This window comes from Crocuta crocuta, unplaced genomic scaffold (genome assembly GCF_008692635.1).
Source record: "Crocuta crocuta isolate KB4526 unplaced genomic scaffold, BGI_CrCroc_1.0 scaffold54, whole genome shotgun sequence".
NCBI lineage: Eukaryota > Metazoa > Chordata > Mammalia > Carnivora > Hyaenidae > Crocuta > Crocuta crocuta.
Window position 1 is genome coordinate 3,247,125 of NW_027530356.1, and position 25,226 is coordinate 3,272,350.

General features: G+C 42.4%; 1 protein-coding gene across 1 annotated transcript in view; it reads right to left on the minus strand.

Annotated features, from left to right (window-relative positions):
* WWTR1 (WW domain containing transcription regulator 1) overlaps positions 1 to 25,226 on the minus strand; it is a 138,750-nt gene that overhangs the window by 13,347 nt on the left and 100,177 nt on the right. Inside the window, 1 exon segment of the mRNA XM_077765890.1 lies at positions 13,760 to 13,962. Within this exon segment, the coding sequence (XP_077622016.1) occupies positions 13,760 to 13,962 (203 nt within the window).

The following is a 25,226-nucleotide window of genomic DNA, read 5'->3' on the forward strand; positions in this document are numbered from 1 at the left end:
GACAGGAGAGAGCCCAACTTGGGAGATGAACTCACAAACTGTGAGATCATGACCTGAGCCGAAGTTGGACGTTTAACTGACTAAGCTACCCAGGTGCCCCTCTAGTTTTTCATAAACTGTGAATGCAGAGATCCTATGGGCAATAAACTTCATGACATAAAAAAATCAACTTTAACTAGCACATTCCATTTTCTAACCATTCCAAATAAATGTGGGATTTACTCTTAAACCGGTATGCTTTTAAACATACAGGTTGAAGAGATTGCTGCATTTCCTTATATCTGACAAAATTTTCTCACCATATGTTTTTTTTTAAAGTTTATTTTGGGAGAAGAGACAGTTCACAGGAGGGGCAGAGAGAGAGAGAGAGAGAGAGAGAGAGAGAGACGGAGAATCCCAAGCAGGCTCCACACTGTCAGTGCAGAGCCCAATGCGGGACTCCAACTCACAAACTGTGAGAGGGGTGCCTGGGTGACTCAGTTGGTTGGGCGTCCAACTTTGGCTCAGGTCACGATCTCGCAGTTCGTGGTTTTGAGCTCTGCGTCAGACTCTGTGCTGACAGTGCAGAGCCTGGAGCCTGCTTTGGATTCTATGTCTCCCTCTCTCTCTGCCCCTCCCCTGCTCACACTCTGTCTCTGTCTCTGTCTCTCTCTCTCAAAAATAAAATAAACATTAAGATTTAAAACAAAACAAAACAAAAAAACCCCACGAGATCATGACCTGAACCAAAATTAAGAGTCAGATGTTTAACCAACTGAGCCACCCAGGCGCCCCTCTTACCATGTGTCTTAAGAATACTGGTTGAATTTCCAATATCAACATGGTCTGAATTTATTATTTTTTTAAAAAAATTTTTAACGTTTATTGATTTTTAAGAGAGGGAGAGAGAGACACAGTGCCAACTGGGGAGGGGCAGAGAGAAAGGAAGACACAGAATCAAAAGCAGGCTCCAGGGTCTGAGCTGTCAGCACAGAGCCTGACATGGGGCTCAAACTCATGAACTGGAAGATCATGACCTGAGCTGAAGTCAGAAGCTTAAGTGACTGAGCCACCCAAGCGCCCACAACGTGGTCTGAATTTGAATAGAAAAAGAGTTATTTGTGGAACTTCACTGCATAAAAAATATGTGTACATAATATATATGAATTATTTGTCTTCTATAATGACATGAAAGTAATTTGCTTAAAAGAAAAAATATCAAAAACTAGCTATAAAAAATACAAACTAGCTATAAAATATATAGACCAAACTTTCCTCTTCATTTAAATTATTCCTGGCATGTTTCAAATAGGCACAATATAAGTTTTTACAAGAATGCTTGTGTGTAGTTAAATATATAAATAAAACTCAAAAAGATATAAATAAAACTCTAATAACCAAAGCTGGAAGAACCTGTACTATATTGGGGAATACATTTCACTGTGCCTTCTGCCAATTAACATCTGTTCCCCCTATTATAAATTAAAGATAACTGAAGTTCCATTCCTCAGCATCGTCACTTCCCCAACTATTTTGAAGGCCTGACCCCACGGCATCAAAAGAGGCAATGCTATGTTCCATCTGTAGGGGGCTCCCATTATCATCTTCCACCTTCAAATGACTGACAAATGAGAAAGAATCCAGAAAGTGTGTTGAATGTACCTGAATAATAACTCTGAAATATCAATCAGACTTGAGTGAGTTAGGAAGTTATTATAGGGGGAGCAAATACTCTTTCCAAGATTGGATTACAAATTATTCAACTCAGCAGCCCAATAAGCTCAGTTGGGCACCTCCTCTACACCCATCTGGATGGTGCCCCACAAAGTCCAATGTGGCAGCCCTGTCCGCTTCTCCTCCTGTGTCTGACATGCTCCCCTCACTCACTCCCTTCCCACTGCTCCTCCCACTGCTATCATCTGTACCAAGTGTTCCCTCTGCTTGGAATGTGCTCCTCAGATCTTCCCAAAGTTCATACCTCACCTACTGTCCGCCTCCTACAAATGCTAACTATTCAGAGACTGCATGAAATTTTCTTCGTAGCAACTTAAGTATTTCTTTTTTTTTTTTAGTTTTTTTTTTTTTAACATTTATTTATTTTTGAGAGACAGAGCGTGAGCGGCGAAGGGGCAGAGAGAGAGAGGGAGACACAGGATCTGCAGCAGGCTCCAGGCTCCACACTGTCAGCACAGAGTCTGACGCAAGGCTCAAACTCATGAACCGCGAGATCATGACCTGAGCCAAAGTCGGACGCTCAACCAACTAAGCCACGCAGGTGCCCAGCAACTTAAGTACTTCTATGTCTTTCCCATTAGAGTGTTAGAAAACTCCGTGAGAGAAGGAATCTTATTTGTCGTGTTCACAACTATATCCTCACGTCCTAGAACAGTCTCGGCCTACAGTAGGTAGTACTGTATTTGTATTGAGTACAAATACTCAATAAGTATTTGTTCAATGAATAAATGAAAAATATTACTGGAGTTCAAATGGGAATATTTTAAATTGTGATTAGTAATAAAAGAGAAAAGAAAAGAACATTCAATTCTCATCTTCAACCACAAATGAGCAAAATAACGCCCTATGTATACATCTCTCAACTCGCCAGGCACAAACTCCGTCCTTGTGTTGTGGTCCCACTGCTCTCTTTCCTGCTCCCAAGATAGAAGATGAGCCGGGGGGCAGCACAGTCAGAAGCAAGAATTCTGGGGCCAGATGCTTGGATGTGAATCCTGGCTCTGCCGTCTCCCAGCCAGTGAACCTCTCTGTTCCTCATTTGGAAAATGAGGATAATGACAGCTTCTACCCACACGAGATCATTTAATAAATGTTAACTAAGTAATATTATTATTACCTCACGTTCTGTACCCAATCCCAGAAAACAAAAGCAAAAATAAAAACAATCTTAGAAACCACGCTATCGTGTGGCACTGATCCACAATGAGTGATTTGACATTTCTTCTTGGTCAACTTTCACCTTGGAAGGATTAAACCCGAGTGGGAAATTCATCATGGTGAGTCAGCAAAACTAAAAGAACAATTTTCTTTCCTCCTTTCTTCCTTTCTCCCCTCCCTCCATCCTTCCCTTCCTTTTTTAAATAAGGAGAGGTCTGCAAACTTCTTTGTATAACATAAAATTAGTTTTTAATATACATGGAGAATAGCAAGAAGTTTCACTTCACCTAATTATATTTAATAAGTTCCATATTTAGAATTTTTAAAAGTCTACCTTTTTTGAATGAAAGTATTTTCCTATTTCTGCTCATGAATTAAGGGAGGGAAAAAAAAAAAGCAGTACAAACCCCAAAGTTTGGAAATAAAAGGGCTAACATCACTAAGAGGTCTATATCCAAACAAGGGAGGATTTATTTTTAAAAAAATTAAATTTAGGTATAAAATTAAAGCCCGACTCAGTATGATTTTGGCTGCCACAGGACATCTGCTGCCCTACACGCCTGCCTTTGGTTTGACCAAGAAGCAGCAGTCAAGACTGACGAAGGTAAAACAGCTAAACCACAGACAGAAGATGGTGGCACTGGACTAAGCAAACGGATGTGGAAACAGAGGCTCAGTCAGCCAAGGCCGGTCTAGGACTAGACTCAGGCCACCAACTCAGAGAGTGGGTGTGGCAGCTGCCCTAACCCGAGCTGGGGCTCCCCCTAGTCCAGGCAGGAGAATAAAGATGAGATTGGAGGCACATCTGAGCCTCTTGGTCTGACTCTCACCTCCCATTTCCATTCGAGTCCAGTAGGTATATTCACAGGTGCCTTCCCAGGGTCCTTGTCCTCTCAAACAAGCCTTCTACTTCCTAGACTCCTCATATTTTGCATCCCTCTTCACTTAGCCCTACTGCCACCACCCTTCGAGGTTCTGTTGTTCCATCTTTTCCAGAATGCCTTCCCTGACCACCAGAACCACAGCAAGCCACCAGCTTCCCCTCTCCCGGCCCTGGAGTCCTCAATAAACGTATCCAGCTGGGATCTGAAACCCCACATCTCACAATGCACTCCTCATCTGGCCCCAAAGCAGCCCTTCCTAGCTGACTTTAAGCTTTCTCCTAAAGCTATTACCACCTATCAGCTCAAAATCCAGGTCCCCCAAATCCCTCAGCCCCCCTAAAAATTCATTCCTTTGTACCTGTTATTTATTTTTTTTTAAAATACTATGGAAGCTACCAGGTGCCCAGGTACTGTTCTTGGCAGTAGGGACACAGCAATGAACAGCACAGGACAGTACCCTACCTCACAGAAGATTCTACAGAGGAAGAAAGATGTGGACAAGTGCCAAGCCTTGTGGGTTCTATCTCCTTGATATCTCCATACTCCAAATCTCCTTTCCATTTCAAGTAGCAGATCAGCATTGCTTCTCTAGGTATTCCAAAAGACCTTCCTACCTCCACATGCAAGGCTACATCCAGGTCTCTGTCCCACACTTTGCAACGAGTGACCAGAGGAGAAAAATCAGGCCAGAAGGGGTCTGGGTCTCATGACTTACTAAGAAGCAAGGAAATGTTTAACCAGAAGAGATTTCAGGGATATGCCTTGGCTCTCAAACTATAATGGACTATCACATGGAAGAAGGAAGGGTTCCTTCTACCACAGATTTGAGGCAGATCTGATGAAATGCTTTCCAGTTAGCAATCTTGTTGAGTGCTGGGATTGGCTCTTCTCAGTTCTCTGGGCTACTGGCCGTTGGAAATTCTCAAGCAATTGATGAAGGTTAAATACTATCAGACATGTCCAGCGCTGGGCACGGGAGAAAAAGTGTGCTTGGAATCAGAAAGATTGGAGTTCAAATCCCAGCTCGGCTACTCCCTAACTATAGCATGTTGGGCTAAATTCTTAACCTTTCTTCATGGTTTATTCATCTGAGGGAAAAAAAATAAGACTGCTAATAAAAGTGTCATCTTGCAGGGCTGTTATAAAGATTTAAAAGCACATTTATAAAGAACCTGGCAGTGAGGCAGTTGACAGAATGAGTTACTGATAGTGTGACTGGTTTGAGGAGGCAGAGATGTCAGCTAATGCTTGCATATCACTTACTGTGCAGGGAGCACTGTTCTGGGCACTTTAGCATTTCATCCTCATGACAACCCAACTGTCTCCATTTTACAGATGAGGAAACTGAGGCTTGGAGAAGTTAAGCAACCTTCCCAAGATGTGGCTCCAGAGTCTGTTTTTGTAGCCACCACACTGACAGTGTGTGGCAGAGAAAGGAAAACCAAGGGTTGAGGTCAGGAGACCTCAGCTTTTTGGCTCTTTCACCTACTGGCTGTGGGGCGTGGGCAAGTTATTTCATTTCTTGGAGCCTATTTTCCCAGCTATAAAATGGAAATACCAACCCCCTTCCTTCAGGCAGTTCAGAGGAGGACTTGATGAAACAGCTTGTTTAACTGTCCTGAACACAGTTTCCCTCCCTGAACTGGGAAAAAGATTGAATTGGACATATTCTGTGGTCCTTTTCAACGTATACGGGTGGAGCCAGTGTCCTGGGAATTCACAACACATCAAAGAAAGTTATAAGTTCAGATTTGAAAGGCCAGTTTCAGAACGATCTGGAAAGCTGCTCCCAGTATCCCGACCCCTACCCTCCTCCACCACAACTTTATTTTTTTTCTCTAGTCAAGCTGAGGGTGGAAAGACTGTTGCAAAATGAGGGCTTGAGATTCTCTTTCAGAGTTTGTGGTTGTCCATCTAGGTCCCTGACACGAATAATTATATGTGGGTTAAAAAAAATAATAATACAACAACAAACTCCTTTCCTAGCAGCTGGGGAAGGGGGTGGGTGTAAAATAGGGTGAGAGATGTGAAAGATAAACGCTGATCTGTAAGTTGAAGATGTCCCTGGACGCCAACCCCAAAGCTCCTTGCCTTTCAGCTCCCCACTGGCCTGAAGCTTGCCTGTGGAATAAATCAACAGAGGAGGTGAGAAAGTAAACAGCAGTTGAAAGCATCCTGCAGCCCTGTCCATCCTTGGATGAGGAAGCGACTGCAGCCAGCCAGCTCCGGCCCTCACTGGAATGTACTTCAAAGAGAAACGAATGACAATAACCCCTTCTGAGGGCGCCCTGTTTGATTCTAGTGTGTGTGGCCAGGGATTCTACAAGGCTGGAAGATTGGCTTGTTTTAATTATAAAGGGTGGGGTGAGTAGAAACAAATGAAAAAAATAACATAGAATAAAGACAATATTTTGAAATCCTAACATTAAAATAGTTACTCTGGTGCACAAAAGTTGCTGTCTCTGCCAAAACCCTGAGGGACTCCAGAGGCAGAATGCTGGATTATTTACCTTCTTTATAGAAAAAAAAAAATTCCCAATGTAAATTTCTTTTTAACTCTATGCCAAGAGATTCTAGAAATCCATTGTCACATTTCCTGGAGCCTCCCTTTTTCAAATACCTCATCATACATTCTCAGCTGCCAGACTGCCGCTATGAAAGAACAGTCGAAACTCTCACACTTTGGGGAAAACATTTGTTGAGTCCATAATGGTTACCCATGGCCTGTTTGTTGCTCTTTCCATTCAGTATGGATACAAGAATCTTGTGTTATTCTATAATCTCTGTTGTCCCTTAGAATCACATTAAGGAAAACAGTACAGTTTAGATATTCTCTCTTCACTTAAAAAAAAATAGTTGAATGGATTTTGAAATGGTCTATTTCTTCATACCTTGGTGATCTTATTAAGATCAGAAGTATGAAGCTGTGTTCTTCCTTTGTGCAAACTTGGTGACCCTCTATTTTAAACATGTGTTCAGTTTATACCGTTTTAAAAAAAGGTCCTTGTATAAAGAATTGATATTATTCCTCAACAACATAGGAGCACCGGGTCATTTTAGAAAACGGATTGTTTCTGGGACTTGTAGACAAACGAAGCACCGGCAGGAGTTAGAACTGATGCTCTCTAGAAAGTAGGGACCACATTTTTGTGCTCGCTGCGGTGCGTTTAGTACCTGGAGCGTTTGTTGAACAAATGAATGAGTGAACTTAAGCAGTTAGGCTATCACAGATAGATTTACATATTGCTTGGACAACAGTTGACCCTGAAACCTAACTGTATGAAATGCTTTTCTAAAAGTTAAACTATAACTGCAGAAGGGAAGACGCTTTATGAAACAGCCACCATTTATGCTTCACGACCTGCCATCATAGGACACTTTTCAACCGCTCTAAATAGCTATTCTTCACTTGACAAAAACCAGACTTGAGATCGTTCTCTCAGAGCAGCGCTGCTCACAGCCGGGTGTGTCCCTCCTGGGCCCACGGTCAGGAACGGCTGCTCGAGGCGGGCCAGCTGGCCAGCCGGACCCCGTAGTGGCTGTCAGGCCTCAGAGAAATCTGTGAGACCTGCCAGAAGAATTCCAAAAGAGGCCTCCCGCCCAAACCCTCTGTCCTCTCCCTGTTGCCCGGCAACCAGAGGCCAGGCTTAGTCAGCAGTTTTGTTTGACAAGCTACATTCTCCCGTCCGGAGCCCCAATTATGAGAGAGACAAGGGTAAAAGCAGTGCTGAATTCGTCTAGGAATAATAATGGTTTCTCAACAACACTGGCCCTGAGAAGGGACAAGGGGGAGCGGAGGCTTCTCCACTTAAGAAGCTTCCAGGCCCTGGGGGCTAACAGAAAGCCCTGGAGGTTAAAATCTTCACGCAGAAGGCCTCCCAGCTTATATGAATAACACACAGGAAAAGAAATACTCTGCTCAGATAAAGTCATGACTCTGTTTTCATGTCAAGGAATTGTTCTTTTAGATGAGTAAATACTGACTGAGAAGCCTGCTTCTCGATTTCTTACCAGTTACCAAAATTTTCCATTTCATTGGGTAAAGTTGCAAACATGCCCTTCATGATACTGAGCAAATACTGTGTTGATTTTTAAGCTGTAACAGAATATTCTACAGTTATTGTGGGCATGTGTGGTTCACGGTATTTTGAAAATTCTGTCCAGCCCCGTTGTAGAAAAGGATCCCCAGCAGCTTACAATACGTACATCCAAAGTCACGGCACCACTTCCGTGGCTGATACAGAATAAAAAATGGCTTCCCAATATATTAAGAAGAAGAAATAACAAAGTGGGGAGTATGACATGCTACCAATTTTGTTTTTAGAAAAAAACACAGAAACACACAAAGAATGGAGAAGAATCACCAGCAATGTCATAGCCACTCTCTCAAAGTAGATGATGAGTGATTATTATGTTCTTGAGTCCTTTAAACACTGTTTTACAATGAATGTGTTTTGTCTTTCTTGTATGATGATTTTACTTTATTGTTATTTTAATCTGTATATAGTAAAGTTCACTCTTTGTGGTGTACACTTTTTTAATTTTTTATTCTTATTTTTTGAGAGAGAGAGGGTGCAAGTGAGCAAGGGTCAGAGAGAAAGAGAGAGAATCCCACAAGGGGNAGCAGGGCTCATCCGAAGCAGCGCTCGTGTTTCACCCAAAGCCAGGTTCGTGCTCCCCTAAAGCGGGGCTCGAGATCACCCGATGTGAGATTCGAACTCACGAACTGTGATATCATAACCTGAGCCGGAAGTCAGATGCTTAACAATTGAGCCACCCAGGTGCTCTGTGGTGTACATTTCTGAGTTTTGACAAATCCATGGGGTTGTGAAATAATGACCCCAATCAAGCTACAGAACTGTGCCACCACCCCCAAAATTCCCTAGTACTGCCCCTTGGCAGGCAGCCCATCCCTACCCCTAACCCCGGCAACCACTTCCATTCTCTGTTCCTATAGTTTTGCCTTTTCCCAGAATTTCATATAAATGGAATCATACATCATATGTTCTTGTGTTTGGTTCTGGCCTCTTTCACTTAGAGCATGCTTTCTTTCATCTCAATCAGAAAAAAGCCTTTGTCAATTATATCTTTATAAATTAAAAGTATCATATTTTTCTAATTAAAAAGAAAAAAAATGTCACAAACTGAATGCAAACTTCTTTTTTAAAAATATGAAGATACCGGGAAGCACACCTTCAACTAAGATTGCTTTCTCTTCTCAAGTTGCCATTTCTCTCATCAACCTGAAGCTGCTTCTTCGTGTTTGGGAAACTTCGCAAAAAATAAAACTCATGATCATGGACAGCGGAGAATGTCTTTCACAAAAATGCACTCTCCACAATGTGTGTGATAGATGCCTGTTGAAAGCAGGGGAGCATCCACCCCTCTGCTGTGACTGTGTGCCGCAGACCGGGCGGGACTCCCCTGAGCCTGTCCGGGTACTCCTTAGTTTGGAGCGCCTGCCCAAACTAAGATAAGTTTAACAAGATAAATCATCAGTTATCGGATACAAGAAGGTCAACTGTTGCTACAGAGAGCCAATGTGAAATTGTAGGGATGATTTTTAATGAAACTCTCCTACTTTAGAAGATTTCTGGGGCGTCTGGGTGGCTCAGTCAGTTGAACATTCAACTTCTGCTCAAGTCATGATCTCACGGTACACGGGTTCGAGTCCCACATTGGGCCCTGTGCTGACAGCTTGAAGCCTGGAGTCCACTTCGGATTCTGCTCCCTCTCTCTCTGCCCCTTCCCCATCCTCTCTCTCAAAAATAAATAAACATTTAAATAATAAAAGATAAGAAAATTACTAATACAGGGAAACACCAAAAATCTCACAGCCTTTTGATTATAATTCTGTGGCTGTTCAACAACTTGTTAGCCTTAGGGGACATCGAAAAGAAATAATGAAGTGTCTTAGGCTCACTTTAATACAGCTCTGTGCTGTGGTGTGTCTGGCCCCTGTACTAGGAATGAAACTCTTAAGACGGCAAGTAGGAAATAGTTTGAATTTACCCTTCTGGCCACAAATTTGGCTTAGTTCATTTAATCACTTTGCCTGTCTGTGAAAATACAAGTTATCGGAGGGCATCCAAGTCCCATTTATCTTTTTGTTATTTTTCACTACTTAAATGTTGGTTGGATAAATAAGAAGATAAAAGAAAGAATGAAAAATAATTTTCTATCCTGAAATAATGAAGGCTTACCTGAGATCTGTAATCAAAATTTCCTTAAATCCCTTTGTTAATATTCTACATGATTTCAGTGACAATGGTTAACATTTGAGCCCTGGGCATTATGAGGTATATGTCAGATGGTGCAGGGAAGACTGACGAGTTGTTTTCTTTAAAAAAATTTTTTTATGTCTTTATTTTTTTTATTTTGTGAGGCAGAGGCAGAGAGTGAGTGGGGGGAGGGGCAGAGAGAGATGGAGACAAAGAATCTGAAGCAGGCTCCAGGCTCTGAGTTGTCAGCACAGAGCCCGATGTGGGGCTCGAACCCACGGACTATGAGATCATGACCTGAGCTGAAATCAGACACTTAACTGACTGAGCCACCCAGGCGCCCCACGAGTTGTTTTCTCTACAGTGCAACATCGTCAGACTACATACTTAGAGGAATAATGGCATGGAAGAAGGAAAAGGAAGGAGAAATGAAACCAAATGCCTATATAGTATTTAATTTATAAGGAGCTTTCACACCTATTTTAATTTTCAGAATAGTGATTTCCCAAGAATTACAGAATAAGTTCATCTACTCATTAAATTTTACCAACCTCCCTTCTCACTACAGAGATAGAAATAGGAAGGGGCAGGGGTGCCTGGGTGGTTCATCCAACTTCGGCTCAGGTCATGATCTCACGGTTCATGGGTTCGAGCCCCACATCAGGCTCTGTGCTGGCAGCTCAGAGCTGGAGCCTGTTTCAGATTCTGTTGTCTCCCTCTCTCTCTGCCCCTCACCCACTCATGCTCTCTGTCTCTCAAAAATAAGTAAATGTTAAAAAAAAGAAAAAAAAAAAGAAAAAGAAAAAGAAATAGGAAGGAGCCTCTCTCCTGGAAATTCTCTCTTAACAGAACTGCAGGTAGGTCAAGGGTGCCTGCGAGGCAAGGCCCCAGAGCAGCCTGGGCTGCTGGGGCCTTCAGCCAAGCAAGAGGAGAGCCATGCTGTTACAAACTGCCCAGAGAGCAAAGAATACGGAGGCAGTTGTTTACTACCAGGGACACGGCCGTGGGACAGGCTGAACAACCGGAAGTCTACAGATAATCTTCAGACCTCATCAGGACCACCATTTCCTCTACCCTTATTCCTGTTTTCTACCAAATTCTAAAAGGCAGCTAAACAGGTGAGCCAAATATCACCTCTGTTGACAGTCCATTTCCCTCTCCCTGCCCTGGCTTAAGTGCAAATAGTAAGGCGGGAAATCACCAAAAAGAAAAACGAGGAGGAAGAGGAGGAGGAGGAGTAAAAAAACCCCACCAAGATGATAGACATAATCCACACCTGAACAATTAAGCAACTTGGCAAGTGCCCCAGAAAACTATCAGAGAACACTCCAGCACTCTTTACTGTATGGCCTTAAATAGAATCTTTGACACTGAGAAGCAGGCTGCTTCTGGATGGGAGTGGGGGGAACCTTCTCTGATTAAAACATTTCTTTAGGGCTTTTTTCCTGTATTCCATAATAAAAATAAAGACATCAGAACCACCCATTCCATTGCCTTTCCTCCTCCTAGCTACAACACACACACACACGCACACGCACACGCACACACATGCATGCACACAGTCAGAGCTGAACTATGGGAGCCTCCGTGAGCAAATCTGGATGTTTCTCCCCACTGTGCTGTACAGCAGAACTGTACAATACGATGCAGCAAAATGCTCCTAGTGCCGCGGCCTCGTGGGATCAGTATTTAATGAACTTGGTTGGCATTTCTGTAATACGAACCATCAATACTACATTAGGGTTCAAAGGGACCTATGGTTGGAATAAAGGAAACAATTTGGGGCACTTTTCCCCACCCCTTTGCAGAAATACTTTCTGTGGGAAAGAAAGAGGTGGGGCAAGGGAAAGAGAAACAAAGAAAGGGGCAGAAACTGAGAAACAAGCCTTTCTTTGCAGAATGGGGATAGCTTTGTGTAAGAAAAACACAACTTGCTAACGGTCATTTACATGTAAAATAAAAGGAAACTTATACATGCTACGACAATACTAATTAATTTACTCTATATTATAAATTAGAAAAAATATCCGAAACGGTGTTATTATCCTAAGACAAAAAATAATACAATTACTTCCTGCTAAGAAACATGATACTGTATATCTAAAAACAGTATAAACAACTGTTATCCTGAAATAACCATGAAAGTTCAGACATAAGTCCTCAGAGAAAAAGGCACAACTGTAGTTACATTATTAAGTTGTATTCCTCAAATTCAGAGGATAGTTCTACTGAACAACAAAGCATAATTTAATTTACTTCCCTCATTTCAAAGGCAAAAATAATTCTAAAGAATTATTTTAATTTACCGTGTCTTTAAAACTTCACACAGTATACACAGTTTCACCCTTGAGTTTATTTCATGGGAAATAACATTATTCATTTATAGAAGTCAATGTAATTTTTTAAAGTATGAGAAGTAACTAAAAGAAAAAGCAGTGTTTACCATGATACGCCCCCCCCCAACGCTTGCAAGAAAGCTCTCTGAACAGTTAAAACTAATTATTTCTTTAAACAAGTGAAAGGAAGCCACCCATGTACCTTGCTTCATGTTAGTCAAACAGCAAAGTCTGAAGAAATAGAACAATAGACTGAAGCTTTCCTCCCTAAAATACAGCCAGCAAAATTTATGTGACCTAAACACATAGGCTACATTAGTTTAGCAACACAGAAGAAATAATTCTATTCTTACACACACCAACCACAAGCAACCAAGGAGGCAGAAAACTGTGGGTTCCTTCAGAGATGTTCATTTTTTGAAGTGCTGTATTGACCCTGGACCCTCAGAGAACACAGAGCAACATTCTATCCACTGACTGACTGACTGACTGACTGAATAAATGAATGAAGGATGGATGAATGGAGTATGGCACAAAGGTGCCTAATCAATACCCACTCTATCAGAGCCCACGTGCAAACACTTTCTTTTCTCATTCTCCCTCAGTTTTCTGTAATTCTTTCTCATGCTCCACGGTAGACCAAAGATGGTGGCAAATTCTTTGTCATTTTGTCTGTGGAACGTCCCCTTCTACTATCCACTTTAATCTAGGGCAAATCTGTGATTTTGTGGACTGAGAGCATATGGCGGAAGTGACTTGGTGACAGTTTTCAGAACCAGAACGGAAGACACTGGCGGCTTTGACTTCTTGTTTCTTGGAACATTCTCTCTGGGAGACCCACGCTGCTATGCGATATGTCCTACTAGTGAGACTGCCGTGCTAGCTAGAGATGCCATATTTAGAGGCTCCCGGTTTTAGTCCCAACCAAGACCAGTCTTCCAGCTATCTTCATCATGATGCCATGCACTTGAGTAAAGCCATTTTGGACCCTTCAGACCAACCCACCTCCCAGTTACATACTACTAAGTGGCCTCTGTCAATACCATATAGAGCAGAAGAACAGGCTGGCTGAAACCTGCTCAGATTCTTGACCCCCAGAACTGTGGCTATAACACAGCAACTCTTTTAAGCCTCCATGTTTTGGGATAATACGTTACACAATAGATACTTGGAACACAGTCTTCCTTTCTTCCTAACTATTAGCAGTAGACCCCAAAGGCAGCCATGCTAATATACCTAATTACTGTACTCATATCTCTGGCTCTGAAGACAATGCAGGTAGATGCTGGGAGAAAAAAAACTGGGTTCTCCTCATATGGTTTGGAGTAGGCTTTGGGCCTTTAATGCTTCTATAGAGAGATTGACCCTGAAGGCCAGCAGCCACCTACCCTCCAGCCTTGGCATCAAAGATCATGGAGCCCCCAGAAGGCACCACAGAAGGCCGTACCTGCCTCATGAGCTCCTCTTGGCGCATTCTAATCCTCTCTCTCTCCATTTGGATCCTCTGAAGCCGAAGCTTCTGCTGCTGCTGCTGCTGAGTGGTCAGCGCATTGGGCATGCTCATGAGCCCTGCGGGTGGATTCTGAGTTGGGTGGTTCTGCTGGCTCAGGGTAGTGGGGGCCATTTGCTGTTGGTGCTGGTGATTCATCACTGTGAGAGAGAACACACAGGAAGTTATTGAACAGGGCCTATAATACCTTATCAGAAAAAGACCATCAGAATGCTCTGTGCTTTGGAGTATAGATTCCCAAGATTCCTTCCAAGGTACTTTCTTGTTAATCAGTAATGTTTAAGCAATTATTACCTTAATTCAATTCATGGAGGCTCAGATACTGACCCTACTCCTGACTCATCTAATCTCAGCATTTGTGCCCTGTTAAAAATTATTTCACACCTTCCCTGTGTCTAGAGCACATGTTAAGCCTTTAAGAACATAGTGGTCAAAAGTTAATTCCACAAAAGGTTACCACAACATATGATGTAATTTTCAGTAGGACATCTGGGTGTGTGTGCACTTCTCAACCTGCGTGCTTACAGCAGAGCTAGGAAGAACATGAGCTTACAGATACATAGTGCTGTACAATAATATCTAGGATGGAGGAGTTACTGACAAGCAAGACGTAAAACAAAGCACCTAGACTAGGGGCCTACACAGAAGCAGGACACCATTGATGCTTTGTGCAAAAAGGGTACCCCCTGGGGCGCCTGGGTGGCTCGGTTGGTTAAGTGTCCAACTTCGGCTCAGATCACGATCTCAAGATTCACGATCTTGAGTGTGTGGTGACACCCCAGAGCCTGGAGCCTGCTTTGGATTCTGTGTCTCCCTTTCTCTCTGACCCTCCCCTCACTCCCACCCTATGTCTCATTCTCTCTCCTAAAAATAAAAATTTAAAAAAGAATTTTAGAATCCTTTACTAAATTCTCTAATTGGCATTCCCACACACAAAAAAATATTTTTAAAAAGCGCCAGTTTTTCTTAAAACAGTGAATCAGTCAAATGTGCTTAACTTCTGCTTAGGTAATATCCTGTTATAAAGAAAACCATGCTTTTCTATTTGCTCCTAGATCAATAGGACCCAAAACAACATATAGTTTTACATACTTCATTTCTGCAGAAAAACTCTTGATTTTTGTTATATTTGGTATCACTCTCTTTAAAAAAGAAAATTATTGGCATTTTTTAAAGCTTATTTATTTTGAGAGAAAGTGTGTGAGTGAGCAGGGGAGCAGCAGAGAGGCAGAAAGAGAGAATCCCAAGCAGGCTCCACGGCATCAGTGCAGAGCCCAATGCAGGGTTCAAGCTCATGAGCCATGAGATCATGACCTGAGCCAAAATCAAGAGTCAGATGCTTAACCAGCTGAGCCACCCGGGCACCCGGGTATATTTTGTTTAAAGTCTAAACGTTTAAATATTTTAGATCTTCAGTTTGCTATGGACATCATGTTAGAAACATGTTTTATAACTAACTTTTCTTAAATGAATTTTCAAGTAGCCTAATCAACTATATATTAAATGTATATGCAGACCCATACCACACACACACACACACACACACACACACACACACACGCACACACGAAAGATACTAACACAGATTTTCTGTAGACAAATTGGTGTTCTCATGCAACAATTAATTCCGCAGCAGGAACTTCCTCCGGATGGGGGTAGGGTAAAAGCATTCTTTTTTTAAAAACTTATTTATAATCCACTCAAATCTTTATTGCATTTCCTGTGTGCCAGGCACTGGGCTTGTAGTTGGATAAATAGCTCCTGCCCTCACAGGAATTAACAGGCTGTTGGAAGGAATGTGTGAAGAAATGAGGTGAATTTATATATGGAGCTGTGGAATGCTAGAGGGTTAGGCTTTGCCAGGATGCTTAGAAATTATCTAGTCCATCTAGTCCATCGTTTTAGTTTATGGAAGAGATTGAAACCTAAGAGAGGTAAAGGGGTGTGCTCTGGTTAGCAACAGGCGGAACCAGAGTCGAGTGGAGGCCTCCTAACGTCCCGTCTACCTGCTCTTCCAACCGTCCTTGGCCGCCCTCCACCACCCCTTACACTGAAGAACAGGAACAGCTGTCGAAACTGAGGGCAGCCAGCGTCGCCTTCAATAGCAAGAAAGTTACCACTGAAACAGCAGGGTCATCAACACAGGGCCCTGGGCCCAAAGCTGCTCATGTTACAAACAGGAAAGGTTCAAGGAAGGTCTGGAAAGATGGACAACTGTCTACTCAGCAAGGAGGTCCTGAAGGGGAGGGAAGGCTTCTTGTGGAATATTCTGCCTAACCAGGTGCAGGCTTCCCTTCCTGAACCGAGCTTGCCACAAAGAACTCTCACCTTCCGGCACCATTCCTGACACACAGGGAAACTCAGTAACGCGATGGGATGGGTGAAGGAAATCAGTGGGCAACTTCTTCTGTTCTCAGTTTGAGAAGAGGAAAGAAAAAAAGAAAGAAAAGAAAAAAAGCACAGCCACAATGGATGCGAAATAATGGAAATGAGGGTTTCATTTCTCTCACGAAATTCTAGAAACTGTTAGAGCATTTGACAATCTCTACTAGAAAGTCTAGGTAGGGGGTCAGGGATTGTGTACGCACGACCACGAGGGGAAGTGCTCTTGAATACATATTAAAGTACGACAAAGTCCAGATATCCAGAAAGGCTTAATTAATAAGACCTCTTTCAGGCCATAAGGAAGCTTAGATGGAAGAAGAGTGATCATTTCCAGGGACAGTCGTTTCTGAACTTCTGAGAAAGAATGTTCCTATTTTTTTCTGCCATAATGGCTATACACAAAAAAGAGAAATCTGTAAATTGAATATTTCCAATCAGAAATCCCCAGATTAGGAAAAAGAAGGTTAAAAAAGCGAGGCTGTTTGTTGGCAGTACAGAGGTTATTAATTTTTAAAAGTGACTCGGGTCTGGCAAGTTAATGATGTGACAGATACATTGGAGCAAGACTATCTTCGGGGACTTGGGAAGACTGCCCTGTCCATGTACAAAGGCTGCACCAAGTTCCCTCACAATGGACTCCTTCTCAACTCCACACAGAACCAAATGCTGCTCGGCAGATTTTATTAGCGTCTGCCTCCTGATCTGGGGGAGTTGGAGACCTGGGAGAAGAGATCTTCTAGAACCACACCCTCGCTGGTCTTCCAAACACCCGCCCTCGCAGAGACATCAATAGGGAGGAATGGGGGAGATGTTGCTTTCTTCCACTTAATTTAGATGTGGTCATGCAGACTACACATCTCCAGTTATTAACTGGAGTGACTAAGACAAGAGTGGAACTTAGACAAGAGTTTTGTTTTCAAAGTCAAGCACATACACCAACATAATTGTGTATGAGGACATTCACCCACAGTATTGTCTATCATAGCAAAAGTCTAAAAATTCTATCCACCAAAGGGAAATTATGATCCATCTATTCAGAGGAATTCTACAGAACTATTCCAGAGAATGAGGGAGCAATATATAGGAAACATTGTTCAGAGGGGGAAAAAAATCCATGGGATAGAACTCTATGTGTGAGCATGCTATTGCTTGTAGTTAGAAAGGGAGAGCATATATTTTTTTAATGTTACTTATTTTTGAGAGAGAGAGACAAAGGTGTGAATGGGGAAAGGGCAGAGAGAGAAGGAGACAAAGAATCTGAAGCAGGCCACAGTCTCTGAGCTGTCAGCACAGAGCCTGGCACCGGGCTCAAACTTGCGAACCACAAGATCATGACCTGAGCCGAAGTCGGACGCTTAACCAACTGAGCCACCCAGGTGCCCCTAGAGAGCATATTGTACATACACAGCAAATCTCTCTAGGAGGATACACAAGAGACTGGTGGGTGCCTCTGGAGAGGAAAACAAGTGTCAGGGATGGGAAGAGATCTTCCCTTTCTTCTTCTGTACTATTTTGAAGTTTTCCTATATGCATTTATTACTTATATAAAACATAAAATATAAAAAATTAAAAACCATAAAAAAAAAAAACCATGGTCATGTATGCATCAAACTCAGTTTTTTCTTGATGGAGTGTAAGGAGATAACCCCCAAATTATCTGATAAACAACAAATAAGGCTTAAGAATATGATCAAGATCATCAAAGCCAAGAGCCCACCTGGTACAGCTCCTCCTGGTGGGGATGACAGAAACCAACACCCAAAGGAAGAGTGGATTTGGTCAAGGTCATAAAATGGTCAGGAGCCTACAAGCCAGGTATCTTGAGTCCACCGAGGTGCCCAGGATTCAACCTGCCACTCTGCTGCCTCTGGACAATTGATTTTGAACGATTGCTGAACCTTCTCTGAGCTTGCAGATGGTTGAGATTCTTTAAAACCACTGCTTGTGTTAGCTACTCAGAGAAAATGGGGGCAAAGAAGGTCCAAACAGAGATAAACAGAGGGGAGGTCCCCAGGAAAGCACGACAAGGCAAAACATGTAAATCTGCAATGAATAGGACACTTCTTGGGATAATATTCCGGAACAATTTAGGGAGAGAACAACAGTTCAGCTTAAAAAAAAAAAAAAAAAGGACAGGCAGAGAATCCCAAATACAGTTTTTGAGGCCAAACCAGTGAAGGGCAGACTGCCATTAAATGCCTCAACAAGGCTAAAGGCCTCATCAGCTCTACACTTTTGCCAGTCCCCACAGAAAGGAATAACCCAAACAGAAGATTTCTCCATTGAAGCAGGAATGCATGAAAACTAAAGCAGAGACATCTTTTTTTTTTCCTTCCAAGAGACACAGAATTCACATTTAAATCCGCATTTATCTTTTTCATTGTTTTCATCTCCTTTTCCTTTTTTTTCCCCCCTTCAATAATTGGCTTCTCTTCTGTTTTTGGAAATCAATATAACCATGCTCAGCAGCTACGTGGCCAGAAACATTTCACTGCTATCATTTAGAGTAAAGGAAAACAGAGTAAAACAAACTGCACAGCATCTGAGATCCGAACACTCTTTTAAATCAATGACTGTGTCCTTGGTGAAATAAATAGTCCGCATAGGAATGGGGTGTGGCGGCGGGTGACTATCCATGTTGGATATAACCCTTTGGTTAATGCTGCCAAGGGCATTGTACACTGATGAGCCCTGTGGACTGTTCCAGCAAAAACGCTTGTTCCAAGAGTAGGCTCAAGGACAGGAAGGTCCCTGAACTCAGTTCTAAGCCCACACATCATTTTTTACCTAAGAAACAAACACGTAAAAAAAGGTAAAGGCTCTGCCCCTGAACTTTTGCCTTTTGCAGCACAAGGGAATAGAAAGCGATAGTCCATAAAGTGCTTTGGCGGCTTCTCCAGGCCAGGAGCTGCAGACGACGAGGGAGGCCAGTGAATCAGAGGCTGCCCAGTGCGCCTCCTGGAATGTTTGACAAACGTCTTTTTGGCCTCAGAGATGTTCAGTGACTTGCCATTCTGTGTCCTGGGCTCGCTTCCCTCATTTTAAAAATAGGCTTTGGTTACACACACAGACACACACATGCACAATGCCAAGTGAAGAAAACAAAACTTTAAGGGGTTAGGTTCAACTACAAAACCCATCACTGGCCTGGACGGAGCTGGCTCTGAGTAGATTATGGAAAGGACAACAGAGTTCTGAAAGCCAAAGACCTAGAAAGACACAGAAATTACTTTATTCCCTTCAAGTCCTCCTCCCCAATTCACTTGTGTGTCTGGGGAGAGAAAAGAGGAAAGTCTGTAGCTAGGTATGCATTTTTCATCTCATTCTCAGCCTCCTTTTTCCTTCTGACAAATTTCTCAGCTGATGGATGGGTTACCATACCTCACACTCCAAGTTGAAACTTTATTTTTTTTAATGTTTACTTAAAAAAATTTTTTTATTGTGTATTTATTTTTGAGAGAGAGAGAGAAGCAGAGTGGAGAAGGGACAGAGAGAGAGACACACACACACAAAATCTGAAGCAGGCTGCAGGCCCTGAGCTGTCAGCACAGAGCCCGATGCAGGACTCAAACTCACAAACCACGAGTTCATGACCTGAGCCGAAGTCGGACGCTTAACCAACTAAGCCACCAGGGCCCCCTAATGTTTATGTATTTTTGAGAGAAACAGAGCACGAGTGGGGAAGGGGCAGAGAGACGGGACAGAGGATCTGAGGATCCAAAGAGGGCTCTGCACCGCCAGCAGAGAGCCAATGCGGGGCTCGAACTCAGGAACCATGAGATCACAGCCTGAGCTGAAGAAGGATGCTCAACCGACTAAACCACCCAGGCGCCCCTTAAGTTGAACCTTTAAAAATACATGATTCTGTCAACATGTTAGAGGCACAATTCCACTGAAGTGAGGGAGAAGGCCTCCTCAAGCACTCTAGGATTTGGGGAGCACTCAAGTACCTACTCCCCAGCTGTGCTTCTGTTCTACCAATAATGGAGAAAGTGTCACATGTTGCTGATTATGGTTCATTAGTTTCATAAAAATGTAATACGCATGAGCTCACACTCATATAAACACAAGGCTGAAAACATAAATATATGTGGGGAGAAAAGACAAATCTCTCCTGAATGGAAGACTTCCAAATAATTTAATGTAAATATACTGTCCTCCAGGAGGGGAAGCAAAACTCCTGCTCCTTAACAGTGGTTTGTATATACTGACCTCCTCACAAAGAGTACAGTATTGAATGGGTGGAGGGGGACAGTAGCTTTACAGTAGAGGACTCTTATCTATCAGCCAGATGAACAAGGTCAACCTCAACAAAGATAAGTCATAGTGATAGCATGACCCTTGATAAGATGTAACAAAAAAAACACTTCCTCCCCAAAGCCCATCATCTCAAGTCTTGAATCAGATAAAAACATCAGACAAATTCCAACAGAGGGGAATCCTCAAAATTCCTAAGCAGTACTCCTCAAAACTATCAAGGTCATCAAAACAAGGAAAGTCTAAGAAACTATCATGGCCAAGAACAACGTAAGGGGACATGACACGTAAAGGTAATGTGGTATTCTGTACAGGACCCCGGAACAGAAAAAGATATGGAAAAACTAAGGAAATCTCAATAAGTATGGATTTTAGTTAACAATAATGTATTGATATTGGTTCATCAATTATAACAAATGTAGCATACTAATGTAAGATGTTAATAATATGGGAAACTGAATGAGAGTATGTATGAGAATTCCATCTTTCAATTTTTCTGTAAACCTGAAACTGTTCTAAAAAAAAAACAAACTGGTGTGTGTGTGTGTGTGTGTGTGTGTGTGTGTGTGTGTGTAGTAAGCATGTCTTCAGTAAATACCAGGAACTGGGCAGGACACTGTCTTCAATACTATTCATTTTTATAGGGTACATAAAAATGGACAATATTTATAGAGTATATAAAAAATGGATAAATACCAAAAAACCATGGTCTATAGTGTGTTCCATAGGAGCAAATAGATATTAGGCTAGAATAAAAAAAAAATAATAGCTGCTTCCAGAGGTGTTCCCTGGTCAAATAAGATTGGGAAAAGTTAAAAGAATTCATTTTATTGCACGATTCCTCAGAGCCTTTAAGGCTCTAACAGAGAGTGAGACTTTCCAAGAAGGAATATAAAATGCAGCTCTTCTCAAGCTTGGAAGTCCAGCGTTCTCCTGAGCAGGAATACTGGGAAATGCTGATCCACTGCAACTTAGCAGATGTCTTGGCAGTGTTGAATTTGAACTGCAGATGAATTGGTATTTATTAAGCTCTTACTATGTGCTAAGCCCCCTACAGTCAGCTAAGCAGATGTGTAGGACACGGAGCCAGAGAAAGGAACACAGCAGCCTGGTGAATGTTGAACAAAGTGGTTTTACTTGCCTAGATGGACCAACTGCTATTCAAGATACAAAGGAATGTAAAAACAAAACACAGGGAAAACAAGGGTTAGAAACGACTACCAGAATCTCTGCTTAAGTTCTTCATAAGCAATGACTGATAGGAACACTGCAAAGATGGTTTAACTCGTGTATCAGTTGTCACAAAACCTTACTGTACTAACTTTACTTCCATATATTCCAAAATAACCTATCTTTTTAGAGGGATTCTTTTTACTTGCTCCTATGATAAAATAACATTAAATGTTCCAAAGAATCCTTCCAACATTTTCCCTTGAGAGTGGGAGAGCTTCAAAGAGGCTGACTTAGAGGCTTTGAATACCTGGTTGCAGCTTCCTCAAAGCAGGTGAATATGCAACATTCAAATACACACTTGATCTGGGATCCAGGGAACGTCCTCAGTTTGATGTCTGGGCTAATGAGTTTATATAAATTGCAGGGCGCCTGGGTGGCTCAGTCGGTTAAGTGTCTAACTTCGGCTCAGGTCATGATCTCACGGTTCGTGGGTTCGGGCCCCGCATCAGGCTCTGTGCTGACAGCTAGCTCAGAGCCTGGAGCCTGTTTCGGATTCTGTGTCTCCCTCTCTCTGACCCTCATGCTGTCGCTCTCTCTCTCTCTCTCTCTTAGAAATAAATAAAACATTAAAAAAATTTTTTTTTAAGTTTATATAAATTGCATGAGAAGCACCTTCCAAACACATAACTACCCTACAAGAGGGTGTCACAAGGGGCTCCTGAATCATGACCTTTAGAATCACTTCATTTTCTGTCCCTGCTCTGCAAAAGCTGGAGCTGAGGTCTGTCACAAAGGGCAACCAACTGTCCTGATCTGACAAGAGACTTAGGGGTTTCCTGCAACACGGGATATCAGGGCTACCGCTGGGAGAGTCCAGGCAGATGGGGTGGTTGGTCCCCTAGGCTGTGACCATCATGGTCCCAGAGCTAACTCGTGGAAGTAGAACCCCCACCCCCGACCCCAAGTTTCCAGTTTCTATTCGAATGTGTTTCCTTACAAAGAGAACTAATGCCAGGATGAAGTTAACCATTTGATATGTTGAACCACAGCAAGGCAGTCCATCCAGACTAGCTCTCACTGTGTCCTCCATGGATGACACCTAGTTGACTGTCCTTTGGTATCCACATTATCTGATAATCAGAGAGGAAATACCACTCCTCCACTTAGCCTGTAACTTTTTAAGGAAATCAAGCACTATTTAGGACACTGCATTGCATCACTAAGAAGCATGCACTTGATTAAGTCTGAAAGTCAGGAAAACTTTCCTGTTGGATTCTTGGTTGGGCCATACATGCTGAAGAAAAGCACCTTTAAGAAACACCGAACTATTCTCTTCTGTGATTTGAACCAATTCTCATCTTCCTGAGAGCCAGATTTGTGCTCTTTCTAAGTAGGACCTAAAGAAGGAGCCAAGTCTCCACCTACCCCTTGGAACCAATACCAAAGATAAGAACTTTCATTACAGAAACAGAACAAAAATAATTTAGTGCACTTCAGATCTGCCTTACTGATGCATAGACACTAAATACTATACTAAGTTTCAGGACTCATGGGTGGGAAATTGGTAGTACCATTACGCCTATTATTTTACAAGTGAATATTAAATGAATACTAGATTTCTGTGGCTGTTTTCTCTTCACATCCAGAGCAGAGGTGCCTGCTCAATGTCCATTTCCTTTTGCTCTGTTTTATCATTAGTGGTTTACAAACTCACTTTCCCCACAATGCTCATTACAGGTGGTGGGGCCACATATTCACCCAACTTTGTACCATCACCATAGAAGTTCAAGCTGAAGGGACCTGAGTCCATGTAGCCCAGGGTTCTCAAACATTTCGTTAGTAATAAGATCCTTCCCCAGAGCCGACATATGACATGAAACAGAGGCAACCCACATGTGTAGGGAGTTCAGTTCAAAGCAAGCCTAGATCCTGAGCTGGTACCGGTGGGTAAGGGAGCACTTAAATGGCGGCCTTTTTGACGATCATCTCTAAATCCTCTTGGTCTTGCTTTCACTCTGCTTTTCCTACAGGCATTTCTCAGCTCTTGTACAAAAATATTAAACCAACTTTAAAAATCTGTTGAACAGACAGCTTTTGGAGTCCAAATACTAACTAAGCTTAGCTTCTGCTCACTCATATCCCTCTAAAATTGTAGCATGGGATCTTGGGACACAATTTAAAACCAGTGACGTTAGGCCAATTCACTCATTTTAGAGATGACCCTTGGAAGGATAAATGACTGCACAAATTATAGGAATAGACTGTGACAAACCTAGGCAGCCTGCGGAATATGCTAGAATGCCATGGCTGGCATCAGTTGCACTGATCACAGTTGCTGCCCTGTGCTGCTCACCCTCAATAATCAAAAAGTATTTACTGAGTTAAATTCAGTGACAAAGAGGGGTACCTGGGTGGCTCAGCTGGTTGAGTGTCTGACTTCGGCTCAGGTCATGATCTCAGAGTTTGTGAGTTCGAGCCCAATGTCAGGCTCTGTGCTGACTGCTCAGAGCCTGGAGCCTGCTTTGGATTCTGTGTCTCCCTCTCTCTGCCCCTCCCCTACTTATACTCTGTCTTGCTCTCTCTCAAAAATAAAGAAAACATTAAAAAAAATAAATTCAGTGACAAGGATGTGTTTCCTTTTCCCTATCATTTCCCAATTTCATGCAAAAGCCTAATGTAGACTAAAGTAATTAAATTATTTACTATTACAAAATGATGAAATCAATATGAACCACATGTTTGTATGCTCTGGTTTTACAAAAAATGATATAGGGCTTTCTTCTTCAGTCCTTTTTTTTTTTTTTTTAATGTTTAGTTTTGAGAGAAAGACAGAGCGTGAACAGGGGAGGAGCAGAGAGACAGGCAGACACAGAATCTGAAGCAGGCTCCAGGTTCTGAGCTGTCAGCACCGAGCCCAACACAGGACTCGAACCCACAGACTACAGATCATGACCTGAGCTGAAGTCAGAGGCTTTACCAACTGAGCCACCCAGGCTCCCTGCTTCTTCAGTCTTAAAAAAAAAAAAAGAAAAAAAGACACATCAGGTAACTTTGAAAAGTTATATTTCATAATTCAGGAAGGTTTAAGCGAGAAAAGGTGCTGCCATCAGGCAACACTAGACCTTCTGGCCACAGCAGATTTTGGAAAGTAATGATATGCAACAGCAAGAAGCCAAAACATACAGGTGTAAATCGTTTCTGACATATGTGCAGACCCAGCCACACCAAGCTTCAAAAATATTTCAGCGTCAAGAGCATCTGAGTACAGCTGTGGGTCTTTTCCTCTCTGTTTATGGGCCGTACATGGCTTAACTCATGTGAACTGGCCAATGTCAGGTGTCACGCAGCCCTGTCTGATAGAAAACACATGTCTACAGAGGTAGGAAGAAAAATCCAGCCACGGTCAGCCTTGACTCAGTCACGATACAATGAAGAGGAAAAAAGGGCTGCAGACACGTCTCTCTCCCTTCTTGTGTCTCTCTCAGCTCCTGCCAACAATGAGCCGCTTGTTTCTCTTATTTCCCAGAAACAGTATTAGCTGTCCAACAAGGTCAGCAAAAAAAAAAAAAAAAAAAAAAAAAAAAACAAA